This window comes from Vespa velutina, chromosome 4, assembly GCF_912470025.1.
Source record: "Vespa velutina chromosome 4, iVesVel2.1, whole genome shotgun sequence".
NCBI classification, from domain to species: Eukaryota; Metazoa; Arthropoda; class Insecta; order Hymenoptera; family Vespidae; genus Vespa; species Vespa velutina.
The window spans coordinates 3,346,174-3,361,173 of NC_062191.1; the positions used below are offsets into that span (position 1 = coordinate 3,346,174).

At 35.3% G+C, this 15,000-nt stretch overlaps 2 protein-coding genes across 3 annotated transcripts in view; both read left to right on the forward strand.

Moving 5' to 3' along the window:
* The first annotated feature begins 4,435 nt into the window (after window positions 1-4,435).
* Window positions 4,436-9,634, forward strand: LOC124948769 (Golgi apparatus protein 1). 2 transcript variants are annotated; one of them, XM_047492915.1, is made up of 13 exons: window positions 4,436-5,107; window positions 5,177-6,166; window positions 6,239-6,340; window positions 6,429-6,707; window positions 6,821-6,990; window positions 7,089-7,206; window positions 7,365-7,561; window positions 7,636-7,855; window positions 7,953-8,279; window positions 8,402-8,581; window positions 8,686-8,911; window positions 8,989-9,095; window positions 9,198-9,634. In XM_047492915.1, the coding sequence occupies exons 1-13, from the start codon at window positions 4,784-4,786 to the stop codon at window positions 9,360-9,362; spliced, it is 3,405 nt and encodes a 1,134-aa protein (XP_047348871.1). In that variant the 5' UTR covers window positions 4,436-4,783; the 3' UTR covers window positions 9,363-9,634. The 2 variants fall into 2 exon arrangements, with proteins under 2 accessions (XP_047348871.1, XP_047348872.1); XM_047492916.1 differs by having other exon boundaries at window positions 4,437-5,107; window positions 5,177-6,160.
* A 1,318-nt stretch (window positions 9,635-10,952) lies between these two features.
* The window catches only part of LOC124948567 (carboxy-terminal domain RNA polymerase II polypeptide A small phosphatase 1), a 6,025-nt gene continuing 1,977 nt past the window's right edge, over window positions 10,953-15,000 (forward strand). The window contains exons 1-4 of the mRNA XM_047492358.1: window positions 10,953-12,827; window positions 13,752-14,185; window positions 14,285-14,470; window positions 14,556-15,000. The exon at window positions 14,556-15,000 is cut by the window's right edge and continues 1,977 nt beyond it. Of these exons, the coding sequence (XP_047348314.1) occupies window positions 12,758-12,827; window positions 13,752-14,185; window positions 14,285-14,470; window positions 14,556-14,747 (882 nt within the window). The 5' untranslated portion in view covers window positions 10,953-12,757 and the 3' untranslated portion in view covers window positions 14,748-15,000. The remainder of the gene's footprint in view (window positions 12,828-13,751; window positions 14,186-14,284; window positions 14,471-14,555) is intronic.

Consider the following 15,000-nt stretch of genomic DNA (forward strand, 5'->3'; position numbering starts at 1 on the left):
TCCTCCTTTTCCTCCTCCACCACCACCCCGCCCAATGTTTCGAGCCAACTTTTGACACCGGCAAAGAACATGCCGAATCCTCTTTTGTCTCCCCACTTTTGTCCCGTTCCACTTTCTCTATTTAACACTTTAGATATTAAATTTTCTTCCCTTTTCTTTTCTTTTATCCTTCGTTGTTCTTCCTTCCTTCCTTCCTTCCTTCCTTCCTTTCTTTCTTTCTTTCTCTTTTTTTTCTTTTTCTTCTTTTTCTTCTTTTTTTATCTTTTTTTTTTTTTTTTTTTTTTTTTGTTAAATCTTTAAAACACGTCCTTCAACGCGCACCGCATTATATTTCAACAATTTAATTGTTTTCACTTGGTTGACCCTTTTTTCGATCTCCATCTAATTCGCTAATTTCACTCCTTTTCTTAATTTATTTACCATCATAAATATTTTTATCCTCTTATTTTAATTACTCTTCTATTATCAAAAATCCTTGAAATGACTATTCACTAATATTACTATTATTATTAGAACAACAATAAAAATGATAACGACATTTTACTTATGATATTCACTACGTCATTCGTAATGAATTAAATTCGATGGATTTCTATTATAAATGAAACTTTTATTATCGTATTTAATTATCGTCATTCCCTTTGTGCGAAACGGCAAGAGAAAATAAAAATAAATAGTGGGAGCTATCGGGAAAAATGAAAAGAAGAAAGAAAGAATGAAAAAAGAAAAGAAAGAAAAGAAAAAGAGAGAGGGAGAAAAAGGGAAAAAAAAATGGGTGATCATTCTCTCAAAGACCAATTCGGGGATGATTGGATAGGTCAACGCAAAGCCTATATATATATATATATATATATGTGTGTATATATATATATAAATAACGTAGTATATAAACAGATGTATTCTCGTAAGTGTAGAGAATTTAACAACGCGCATATATACATTCCTCTTACGCCCTTCGGCTTTTCATCAATATAAACGCGTCACCGATCGTTCGAGCTTTTTCCCAGTTTCTATGTATGCTGTATATATGCGTGTTCATGTATGTATATATGCATTTGTGTGTGCTATGTCCTTTGTGCATGTGCATTTACCGAACGTACCTTTTACAAACGCACAACACATACTCTCTCTCTCTCTCTCTCTCTTTTTATCGTCCTTTTCCCTTTATACTACAAAAGCTTTTTACGCACTCCTATATATATATATATATTTTTATATATATATATACATATACTTTGTTGTGTACACACTATGTCTATCTACCTACCTATCTATCTATCTATCTGCTGTTTATCGGTCTGTCTGTTTATCGGTCCGTCGGTCCGTCTGTTTGTCTGTCTGTCTGTCTGTCTGTCTGTCTGTCTATCTATCTATCTATCTATCTATCTCTTTCTCGTTCTATTCGCTGCTGCTTAAATACGCGCGAAACGCGCATTAATACTTAAAGAAGCGAGCGTATCAATGCGCCCCGCGTATTAAACGTTATATACTACGCGTCGATTATTCTTTTTTTTCTTTTCACTCCCTCCCGATTCTATCACCCGTTAGAGGCACGTTAAAAAAAAAAAAAAAGAAAAAAAAAAGAAAAAAAAGACGTCGTCCAATCAGATATAAGAGATATACAAATATTGTCCGTCGTCGTTCGTTTTCCTCGAAATCCCTTTTCCACTACTTCTTTCCACTTTGTAATATCGTCGAGAAAACGATATGTGATTCGTTGAAAAGTCGAAAAAGAAAAAAACAAAAAAAGTAGAATAAAAAATAAAGAAATGTGTAAATAATGAGAACGATATTAACGTTGGGAAAAAGCAAATAAATAATTAGGTTTCGTTTTATTTACTGGATCTTGTAAGAGAAGAAAAGAGAAGAAAAGAGAAGAGAGAGAAAAAGAGACAGAGAGAGAAAGAGAGAGAGAAAAAGAGAGACAGAAAGAAAGAGAGAGAGAGAGAGTGAAAAAGAAAAAGGTTAAGTACGATTGCAACCGGTATTCACGAACATCATGACAGACGATGAAAACCTTTGGCGGGCTGGATGAGAGATCAGAGTGGGGGGGAGGGAAATAGATAGGTAAGTAAATATGTAGCTAGGTAGTTAGGTAGATAGATAGGTAGGGAAAAAGAGTCACAGCTTTCTCTATGGATTTGATTGAGGATTTGATTGAGGATTTGAGTGAACCACGCTTTCGTGTAGGAGAGAGAGAGAGAGAGAGAGAGAGAGAGAGAGAGAAAAGAAGGAAAAAAAATGACGGAGATGTAAAGATAAAAAATAAAAGATACAAACGAAAAAAAAAAAAAAAAAGAAGACTCGAGTGCGTTTGATCGATGTTTTTTTTTTTTCTTTCTTTCTTTTTTTTCTTTTATATTCACACTCTCATCTTTCTCGTTGGTCGATCATTTTTAATGAAAAAAGAAACGAAGAAAAAAATGTGATATTAATTTATCGTGATATAATCGTGATTACCTGACTAAGTTAGAAAGCGACACGAGAGACGATAGAAGAAGAACGAGAGACACACAAATGTTATGTTTATATAGTAACACCATACGGGTTCTGATCCCTCTCTTTCTTTCTCTGACACTCACATACACACACACACACACACTCTCTCTCTCTCTCTCTCTCTCTCTCTCGTTCTTTCTTCATTCACTCGGTCAATTCCAGTCTTTTTTTTTTTTTTATCTTTTCTTTTCTTTTTCTTTTTTTACTTTGTAGAGTATATCGTCGTTTAAAAAAAACACGACGTTTTCGTTCTCGTTCTCGTTTGTACGAATAAGAAGGGACGACGGAGTTGATCGTCGTCGTTTCGAAGGGACGATACCGATCGATACGCAACAGCCGTAGAACATTTCTCCGACAGCATCATCGTCCACCTTCTCGTCGATCGTTGTACATACATAAATACATACGTACGTAGGTATATATGTACGTATCTACCTATATAAATGGGATATAAGTATTTTTGTCGTTGTTGTGTCGTTATCGTCGTTATCGTCGTCGTCGTCGTCGTCGTCGTCGTCGTCGTCGTTGTCGTCGTAATCTAGATCGTCGTCGTCGTCGAACCGAAGCACCGCTCGGAATATGAAAACGTTCGATGCGTTTCCGTTTACGAGGAATCTTTTCTCTCTCTCTCCCTCTCTCTCTCTCTCTCTCTCTCTCTCTCTCTTTATCTATCTATCTATCTATGAGAAAGATTATCGTTTAACACCGAAAGATTCATTTAAGTTCTTACATCGTTTACAAATCGCCGTCACCGATCATCATCCCGTATCTTTTTCTTCTTCCTTTTCGTTCGCGTCCTTTTCTTCGTATTAACAACAAGTTCTTCTCTTTACGAACGCAACACTACGTACAAGATTTTATACACTTTATCGGCGTTATTTCCTTTTCCCTCCCCCCCCCTCTCTCTCTCTCTCTCTCGTTCTCTCTCTCTCTCTCTCACACTCACTCTCGCTCACGCTCTCTCTCTTTCTCTCACTCGTTCTCTCTGTGTGTGTGTGTGTGTCTCTCTCTCTCTCGTTATGTCCCTTCCTCTTTTCTCAATTGCACCCTTTTTCTCTCGACGAACGTCCTCCCTCCCACCCTTCAGAACGATGAATAATCCTTTATGTGATCTTACTGTACTCGCAAAACTCTTCTCATACGATGCGACTCCTCCTCTTCCTCCTCCTCCTCCTCCTCCTCTCTTTTCCCCGAGGCCGACGCCGTCGTTTTACGCACCCACGAGTGTCAACGATATATGTAGCTCCCAGAGCTGTCACTTGCCCCCTTTAATGCAGACGACGGGGCTAAGATACATACACACACACATACACACACACACACATATATATATATATATACTATCACAGAGCATGCGATTACGCAGTGCTACCAACGTTACGTCATACATACGTTCGTCGCTTTTAATATCCTTTAGCTGGTTGGTTGGTTTAGATTGGTTGGTTGGTTGGTTGGTTGGTTGGTTGGTTGATTGCTTGGTTGCCTTTGTCGTCCAACGTATTACGACAATCGTTTACCGATCTTCGTATCTCTTCGGTAAACTTCGGAAATGCGTCATAATTTGATTTCATCTTTTATCGTTCTATCTTTTTTTAATCGTAAACATTTCGTATTATTATTATTATTATTATTGTTATTATTATTAATTTTATTTAATCATCGAAATAAGTTTTATTTACTTTTTTCTTTCCCCCACCGGCCCTCCTTTTTTCTTTTTTTTTTTTTTCTTTTCTTCTTTTTTTCCTTTTTTTCCTTTGATAATATCTACGTTCACTATCTAACGCCTTCGATTAATATTTCCATAATATATCGTAGGGATTTTATTATCTCGAATTCTTCTCGAACGTTAATCATCCACATTTTTTGTACTTTTTATTTAAATTACGCGCTTCGATTGAATATAATATAGTCAAGGACGATGACCAATCGTCGTTAACGTCCTTCGCGCGTCATCGCATGTCGATGGAATCTCGAATTGTAAGCGTTGTCGTTGTCGTTGTCGTCCTCGTCGTCGTTGTCCTCGTTGTCCTCATCGTCGCGTTGGAAAATATCTTATAGTAATATACTCACGCGCAAAGTTCAGTTAAATACTCATGACGTTGATTTTATATGACGGTTAAGAGAGAGAGAGAGAGAGAGAGAGAGAGAGAGAGAGAGAGAGAGAGAGAGGGAAGGAAGAAAAAGCTTCAACGTCTCCCGTGAAAAAGTGATTGCGTTGTAATGTGTACTGCAAGAAATATAATTTGAGTGCAAGCGCTAACGCTCGAAGACTTCATTACATAGAATGGAACGCACGGAATATTTTAGTAGTATTTTATTTACGATTTTTCTACAACTTTTATTATTCACTTCTATTGCATTTACGTCGAATGTTTATTCCGAAAATTCATCTACGAACGAAAATGAAATTAGCCCACAAATTAGTTGGGTTTTTAGCAAACCTTCTGGTGACAGTTTGCATAGGATCAAAAGAAATCCTATACATAAACGAGAGAATAATTTGTTAAGCTTTATGTTACCAAAGTGTCAAATGAATTTAAAGGAGCTCTGCGAGGACGTAGACAAAAATGACGAATTAGTGCTATTGGAATGCATTCAAACATTGAAGGTAAATCATAATGGATTATCAAATATTATATTATTCTTTATCTTCGTTATTTATATTTTATTTTTATAGCCAAACGAAATGTCCATCATCGATACCGATTGTCAACAAGCAATTTGGGATTACGTAAAGAACATTACAAACAATCAAAATGTATATAGATTGGCTAAAAAGGCATGCGATCACAATGAGCTGGATAATTTAGAATGTTCTCCCGAAGGAAATGTACAGGGAGCTTATTTGTCTTGCTTAGTGGAAAAAAGAGAGAGCGTAAAAAATCCGCAATGTATCGCTTACATACAACGATTAGAATGGATAGCATTTAGTGATTTCAGAATAATTACACCATTTTTTTCCGATTGCGAAGAAGATATTAAAACGTTTAAATGTGGCAGAATACAACAGTATAGAGACATATCGCAAGGACAAATTTTAGCCTGTTTACAAGAACATATCGAACAGTTACAGGTTAAATGTAAACGACGCATACTCCGTGTTTCCGAAATACAAGCTGATAATATTAAATTGGATCGTCAACTTTATTTAGCCTGTATACATGATCATATCAAATTTTGTCCAAGTATTAGGCCAGGAAGTGGTCAAGTATATAAATGTTTAATGCAACATAAAATGGAACATTCCATGACAACTCAGTGTCAAAATCAACTTATAAGAAGGGAAAAACTTATTGCCTCTGATTATAAGGTCAGCAAAGGTTTCGTTAAAGCATGTAAGGAAGATATTAAAACGAATCGTTGTAAAAAAGGGGTATCAGAAGATAAAGAAATAAGACTTGCACAAATATTGCTTTGTCTGGAATCGGCTATGAAAAATGGTTCCAAAATTGAAAGCTCTTGTCAAGCAGAAATGTTTGATCATAGAAAATTATTAATGGAAGATTATAGATTATCTCCTGAAATAGTTGATGGTTGTGCAAATGATATTACAATGTTTTGCAATAGCCTTGAAGTTGGTGGTGTCACGATTCATTGTTTAATGGAACATACCAGAACCCGAAAGAAGAAGTCTAAAGTTTCTAACAAATGTCAGAGAGCGGTAAATGTATAACTGATAATATTATAATATTATAATAATATCCTTTTATATTATTATATATCATCTTTATTTGTATAGTTAGAACAATTAATTAAAGGGGCAGATGTCGGAGAAGATTGGAGAATAGATCCAATTTTGAGAGAAGAATGTCAGCTTCTTGTCAATCAAGCTTGCAAAGATGTATGATACCTGATGATATGATATATACAATCATTATTTTAAATAACTTTGATGATATATTTTAATTGTAAATCTTTTTATTTATCAGGTACGTGGCGGAGATGCCAGAGTTATATCTTGTTTGACAGATCAAATTGGTACTCCTAAAATGACAGAAGCCTGTGAAACGGCTTTAATTCAAATACAATATTTCGTAGCTAGAGATTACAAATTGGATCCTCAATTGTATAAAGCATGTAAATATGATGCTATACGTTTATGTCATGCGGCAAATGCATGGGCAAACGATGGAACACAAATGGATCCAGAAAGAGGTCCTCTTGTATTACCATGTTTATACAGACATGCCTATCAAAAAAATTTGACGGTAGGAATGTGATTTAATCGTTTCTATTTATTTAAATATATATATATATATATATATATATATATATATATTTTTTTTTTGTTATTTGTATTTAAAATTTTCTCATTTTATAGTTAAAGGGTGAATGTTTAGAGGAAATAAGAAGAGTCATGAGACAAAGGGCGGTAAACGTAGATTTGCAACCTGAAATTGAAGAAGTATGTTTAAGTGATTTGGCATCATTTTGTTATGATAAAACTGCAAAAGGAGAGGAGATTCTATGTCTTCAAGATAATTTGGATAGGTATTGTATCATATCAAATGATATTTCTTAAAGTCATTGTGCGCTTCTATTGGTTATTGGTTATTAATAAAAGGAAAAAAAATATATTTATATTACAGTTTAACTAAAATATGCAAATTGGCAGTTGGAAATTTTACAGAAGTACAAGCTGAACGTATTGAATTGAATCCAATAATTTCGTCGGCATGTCAACACGTTATGGAACATCATTGTGAGGTATACACAAATTTTTTTTTTTTATATGGACTAAAGATGCATTTTGAATACCAAAATATTAGTAAGTGATATTAAACGTTATAGCATATTTAATTGGTATCAAGTACATATATATATATATATTTATATATATGTATATCATAATTAAAATTTTTTAGGAAGTGCTTAAATATGGTAAAGACGAAGGTGATATGATGGAATGTTTAATAGAACATAAAAATGAGTTAGATGTTCGATCCGATTATAAATGTAAAGCAGCCGTAGAACATTTTCAATTAATATCATTGAAGAATTATCGATTTACGTACAAGTTTAAAGAAGCTTGTAGAACTTATGTTAAAAGATGGTGTCCCAAGTAATTAACATATTCTTGAGAATAATTATTAATATATAATGCAAATATAATTAATATAAATATTATTGTTGTAGATCGAAAACAAAAGCAGAAGTTATAGAATGTCTTAGCTCGATTGTACAAGGAGACATAATGAGAAATACTCAACATCGTATACCAAAAGAATGTAGACAACAATTGAAAGCTCAATTATATCAACAGCGAGAAAATATACAGTTTGATCCTGCGTTACATGCATTGTGTGCACAAGATATAAAACAATATTGTTTTAAAGTGGAACCAGGCAATTCACAGGTAAAATTCATGATTTTTAAATATCTATTTAAAATATTTATCAAATATATGATAATATTTCAATTGAATAAAATGAATATAATTCTTTTATATATAGGTATTAGAGTGTTTAGCTTTACACAAAACAAAATTGTCTGATTCATGTCATAAAAAATTATTTAACGTAAGAAAACAAGAGTTTCAAGATAGTTCGAGCGATTTTGCATTAATAAATACTTGCCGTGCAATGTTGAGACAATTTTGCCATGACGTAAATCGATCCGGAAGTCTTGATTGTTTAAAAAGATATAAAAATGATCCTACTTTCGATGATAATTGTAAAAGTATCGTAATTAAAAGAATGATTGAACAAAATACTGACTACAGATTTAACACTGCTTTACAAAGTGCATGTACCTATGATATTGACAGATATTGCAAAGGGGTAAAATATTTTTATTTTATATATATATTTTGTGTATATATATATATACACACACATTGGATTCTTATTTTTAAAATGTATAGGTATATATGTATTATTTTTTTTTTTTTAATGTAAAATAGGTTTTAATACATGAACCAACTGATAAGGAACTTGAAGGAAAAGTTATAAAATGCTTAAAAATTAAATTTAGGGAAGCCAAACTTGTGCCAAAATGTGAGCAACAAATGACCATTATACTTAGAGAAGCTGCTCTAAATTATCATTTGAATCCATTATTAGCTACAATGTGTGCACACGAGGTAATCATATTGTATTTATTTACTTTTTTTTTTTTTCTTTTTTTTTTCTTTTTTTTTTTTTTTTAAAGTTACGAATATTAAATTTGTAAATTATATTTGTTTAGATCGAAACAATATGTAACAATGAAAATGATCCTGGCACTGTAGAGGAATGTTTGAAAATGGAATTCAATGCTGGAAATAAAGATATGAGAGAGGAATGTAGATTGGAGGTAGCAGATTTGATAGAACAAACGAGAGCAGATATCAACGTTGACCCTCTATTACAAAAAGCTTGTGCGGTAGATGTTAGCAAATATTGCAGTGATATTCCACAAGGAGCAGGAAGACGTAAGTAAGATAAAATGATAAGAGAAAAACAGAAGAATTATGACAGTGATAGTTAATAGAGACTGTCAATTTTTCAGATATCATGTGTCTGCAAAATGTTTTACAAGATAAGAGAAAATCTTTAGAACCAGATTGTTATAAAATGTTGACAACAAGAATGGAAATGTTCAGAAATGCTGCTAAGGTATTATTATCATGTTATTATTTCTTAATATATTTAGATTAGAATTGAATAACTTTCTTTATTAATGATCAATCATTTTAATGTAATTCATTTTATTCGTAGTTAATTGCTCCTAATAGTATAGAAGAACTGTATTCATCTCTTAATCGATCTCCTCGAAAAAAATACTTTGTAATAATGGCACTTACCATTGTTGGACTTATTTTTATTGCTGGTATGCTTTGTGGAAAAGTAACGAGGAAAACATGGATAATGAAAAATAAGTGAAAAATTAAAGTTGGGCTTATCCGTCCACAAAAAAAAAAAAAAAAAAAAAAAAAAGAGAAAGAAAGAAAAAAAGAAAGGATTTTCTCCTAATTATAAATTAACTTCAGAAATTATAATGATCCGAATCTGAGTGATCATTTCGCGTTCTATTCTAAGTCTAAACTAATTGAGAAATTTTTTAAATGATCACGCAAATATAAATATTAATTTTTTATACTTTTCTTTATTACGTGTATAAATAAAAATAAATATTTATGCTCTTCTGCGATGTATATACAATGAAATTGATTTTATTATATGGCAAACTGATTAAAAAGGAAAAAAACTGAACTATTCATATGTATAAAAGAAAGTTATGAGAGTCAATGTTACAACGTGTTCACAAGGACATATAAGTATATATATTAGGATTTAATAAATATGCCGAAAATATTATAAAATGAACTCTTGGATGAAATTTATTTCTTATGTCTGTTTTTCTACATATATTTGTAATATATATAAAGATCCATGAAAGGAAGGAATAAAAAATATTTTTCTTTTATTTAAATTCAAACGTCTTACCTGAAAACAACTTATATTTTTTTTTTGTTTTTTATTTTATCACATTGATAATGATATAACTATCAAGAGATTTGATAATATATTTTGATCATTGTAATAAATGTTACATTTACATGTAATATATTTAAAATTCAAGATAATCTATAGTAAATGTATATAGATTGTATTAATTTCTTTTTTTTTTTTTTCTTTTTCTTTTTTATTTTTTTTTCAATAAAATTTGATCGATATTATATACATATAACGAATTTAAATATTAAAAAAAAGCCGTCAATAAAAAAAATTAATCGTCATTACGATAACTCGATCTTATTTAAAACCGATTAAATAGAATAAATATCAGATATTTCATATTATTTATATATTTTTATAAAATATTACATATATATTTATCTTTCTGTTATACATAAAAATAAAATTTAATTCTTCAAAATTTCAACGAACGTAACGGATCCGACTAGATATTTTTTTCCGATTCAAAATATCGAAATTCAATTAACCTAAACTCGATGGTAAATAATTTAATCTATAAAAAGTTAATAACAAAATGACATTGCCAAACATGCAAAAAATATCGAAAATAATACGTACGAATGAAAAAAAAAAAAAGAAGAGAGAAAAAAGAAAATATTAAAAAGCATTAATACGTGCATTCTTTCTCAGATAAGATGAATGCACCGCCATTGTGTAACTACGTGAATCAAAGGTGTTATTGAACGTCGTATTTGAGAAAATTTCAAAATACTGCTAAGGACGATCGCAACTTAAGCGAAGGCCGTGCAACACGCATAAGAGATCGGAATGAGATATATACATATATCCATATATCACGCAACATTCTCATATATATATGTATATATATATATATATATGTGTATGTATGAATAACGATGTCGACTTGACTTTACGATTCTAATTCCAGTGATAGCTCTCGATTTTCGAGTTTGCACTACATGAGCCTGCGATCAAGGTTATCGTTTGTATTATACGTCGCAAGGAGGCGCGACGATCTGTGGTTCGTAAGACCGAAGCCAAAGGAACGTAATACCGTGAGTGAGATAAAGAGAAAAAGAGTAAGAGAGAGAGAGAGAGAGTGATAGACAGTCTGTGAGGGTGGTGCGGAGAGGTGTAGAGGATAGGGACGATGAAAGCGGAGATACGACGGTACACGGTGAATACGCGAGTTCTCGTGGATACATTGAACGTTGAGTTAGCTGTGCCAAGTCCCCCCCATAGTTCGTCATAGTTTCTCTGTTTGCACTCTCTTATTTTTTTTTTTTTTTTTTTGTACGATTTGGACGTACAAATTCGTTCGATCGACTTGCTCGAATGAAAGAGACTGTTATTAACGTCACGATCAAAGTAAGCCGCTTGCATTGCTCGTTCTTCTTAACTTCGATCGTTGTTTTGTTAACGACTCGAAGACATTATTGGGACATATGCGAGAAGAATATAGTTGGTAAAGAGAGAGAGAGAGAGAGAGAGAGAGAGAAAGAGGGGGGAAGAGGGAGAGAGAGAGAAAAAAAGAGAAAGATATGCGAATGGAATCGCAATGAATCGTCACTGGGGAGATAGGTGTGGCGCGTAAAAAAAAGGCGCGTTGTAGAGTGGAGTGCGCGCGCGAGCGCGTGCCCGGTTTTTTTCTCCGTTACAATAATAATAGTAGTGGTAGTAGTGGTGGTGGTGGTAGTGGTGGTGGTGGTAATGGTAGAGTAGTAAGAAGGTAAATGATGGGCGCGAGTGTATCTCTTCCGTACATATATGTTGGAAAATGAAGGTGGAACGTCAAAAGAGATTTTTAACGAGTATTTGGCACGATAGAAGATCGGTGTCAATTTGGCGGTGTACGAATTGAGGTTATTATTATTATTATTATTATTATTATTATTATAAAGAAAAGTGTAGAAGAGGGGGATATAAAAAAAGAAAGAAAAGGAGAAAGAGTTGGTGAAGGGAAAGACAGTTTTAAAAGTTCTTCGTCGTACGGAGAAGTGCAAGAAGTGTGTCTTGAGTTACGAAGGAAAGAAAAAAGAGATAGATAGATAGATAGATAGATAGGGAGAGAGAGAGAGAGAGAGAGAAAGAGAGAGAGAGACAGACATCGCAGAAGAGGAAAAGAAAGAAAGAGAGAAGAAAGAGTGAGTGAACGAGAAAAGGGGGGGAGATCGGCGGAGCACCGCGTGCCATTGAAGCACAGCGTGTGCGTGCGTCCGCGCCTATGCGTCCAAGTCCGCCGTGCCGCGGTGATCTTCGCAGTGGCTGCGGCCGCAGTGGTGGTGGTGGTGGCGGCGTCTGCGACGACGGTGGAGGTGGTGGTGGTGACGGCGACGGCGACGGCGACGGCGGCGGCGGCGGCGGCGGCGACGACGGCAAAAGAGAAGGAGTGGAGGTGCTGGCGACGACGGTGACGGGTCGGTTGTGGTGGAGGGGGAGGAGGTTTTTCGTCGTCGTCGTCGTCGTCGTCGTCGTCGTCGTCGGTAGTGGTGGTGATAGTAATAGTAATAATAATAGCAGTGGTGGTAGCAGTGTTGCTGCTGCTGCTGGTGGTGGTCTTAGTGGTAGTGGTGGTACTGGCGGCGGCGGCGGCGGCGGTAGTAGTTGTGGTGGTGGTAGTGGAGGTGGTGGTAGTGGTGGTGGTAGTAGGAGAACGGAATTGCCGTGTCGCGAGCGGCCAAACGAGTTAGCGCGTGTGCGTGCATCGTGCGCGCGTACGCTCTCCTTCGAGGCTTGCGCGCGAGCGCGCGAGCGCGTGTGTCGGTGGTATCCCCCCGCGCGCGCATCCAAGGAATTCACGATCGAGCAACACGGAGGGACTCCCAGCAAATGTTTAAATGGACGCATCGTCCATTATCACCCAAGTGTCGCGGGATGACGAGCTAGGCCAGTTTAATAACGAGAAAGGTAGGTAAACATAACGCGAACGGCTCCCAATCCTACGCCTTTTTCTGCATTTTTCTTCCAGATGCTGGATGGAATCTGCACCTGTTACGGGACTGCACCGCGCCTCTCCTCACCTTCTCTCTCCTAAACTTTGCCTCGGTCCTCTTGCCTCTCTCCACCCTCCCTCCTTTCCTTTCCCCTCTTCTCCTCCTACGTTTCCTCCATTACTCGTCTCTCACGGTTCGCCTTCCTTCTCCATTCTCTCTCTCTCTCTCTCTCTCTCTCTCTCTTTTTCTCTCTTTCTCTCTTTCTCTCTCGTTTCTACTCCTCCAACATCTCGCCCCGCGTTTTCGCCTGGCCTCGCCTCGTAGTCGAATCGTGTCTCTCTCTCTCTCTCTCTCTCTCTCTCTCTCTCTCTCTCTCTCTCTCTCTCTCTCTCTCTCTCTACTAGTTGCCCCTCTTTTCTTTCACTCCCCTTTACTCCTCAATCTCGACTCGTTTCTCTCTTCCGTGCCATATCTTACCTTGCCGCTGCTTTAATTTACGAACCTCCTAACATTCGTGTCACTAATGCTATCTTCGTCCTACTATGCGTGCGTTGACGAAGATGAAATTTTCTTTACACTTTCATATCGTACATTCTTAGGAACGTAAATGATACCAAAACACTGTTCCTATATTATGTTACGTTTTATGACAAAGGCCTTTTGCTTTTTCTATAAATATTGATGTTCTCTAGGCCAAAAAATATTTCCACATTTTGTCAATATTACATTTGTATATGCTTCTAATTACAAGTTATTTCCAAACAAATGAGTTACTATAACATAACAACAATAGTTTACCTCTTCGTATTATTAGTGGGATAAAGGCATTATTATTATTTTTTTTTCTTTTTTTTCTTTTTTTTTCTTTTTTTTTTTTTTTTTTTTTTATCAAATATAGCCCAATTGCCACGCGAGAATGAAGCGGCCAGCAACGGTCCCACAGGTGGCAAGAAACCAAGAGGGCGTGGACTCTTGCGTTCTCTGCTTTGTTGTCTTGGTAGAGGACGAGGAAGTAGTTCAAAAAGTTCCAAAACAAGTTCGCTACAAGGAGATGGACGGGGTTCACCGCCACCAGGAACTGGGTCCCCACGGTATCTTTTGCCGCCTGTCAGACATCAGGATATGCATAAAAAATGCATGGTGATCGATTTGGATGAGACACTTGTGCACAGTTCTTTCAAACCGATCAACAATGCGGATTTTGTTGTTCCTGTAGAAATTGATGGAACAGTACACCAAGTGTATGTCTTAAAGAGGCCTTATGTGGATGAATTTTTGCAGAGGATGGGAGAACTATACGAATGTGTATTGTTCACAGCAAGTTTAGCTAAGGTAGTTATCGGTTTCTTTATTTAAAATGATATAAATTTAAACCTATTCTTAATATGTTACCAGACAAATACATAATGTATTTCTGTGTTTTGTTTGCAGTATGCTGATCCTGTAGCCGATCTACTAGACAGATGGGGAGTATTTAGAGCAAGATTATTCAGAGAATCGTGCGTTTTTCATAGAGGAAATTATGTTAAAGATTTAAATAAGCTGGGAAGAGATCTACAACAAATTATTATTGTCGATAATAGCCCTGCCAGCTATATCTTTCATCCTGATAATGCGGTGAATAATAATAATTTATACACTTTGAAAAATAAACTTGAGAATATACCGATCATAAAAATGTTAATTGATAATTTGATTTTAGGTTCCAGTGACATCCTGGTTTGATGACATGACGGACTCAGAACTATTAGATTTAATTCCATTCTTTGAGAAACTTAGTAGCGTGGAGAACATTTATACAGTTTTGTGCAACAGCAATCATCCATATAATCAAGTATCAACTACGGTACAAAATAGTCCCAGTCCTGGATCAGGTTCGCTTGGTGCTTCCTAGCCCCACCTATGTTCTGGTCAAGTGACCAGTCTTGTTATCACTCGATGTGCATTAAGGAGGATCTTAATTGATTTGTCCAATGCTAATCACTTATTGTGCTGCGATGGATAATCGGGTATGCCCAGTTAGATATTTTATCTAAGGCCAAAAGTACCCGTGTTAGTCTGGGTGGATATTTCTGCGTATCGTTTCCCTGTTATAATAGTGCAACATTAACCGCACTCTGCTTTGTTGTTGCCTTCAAATTTTCTTC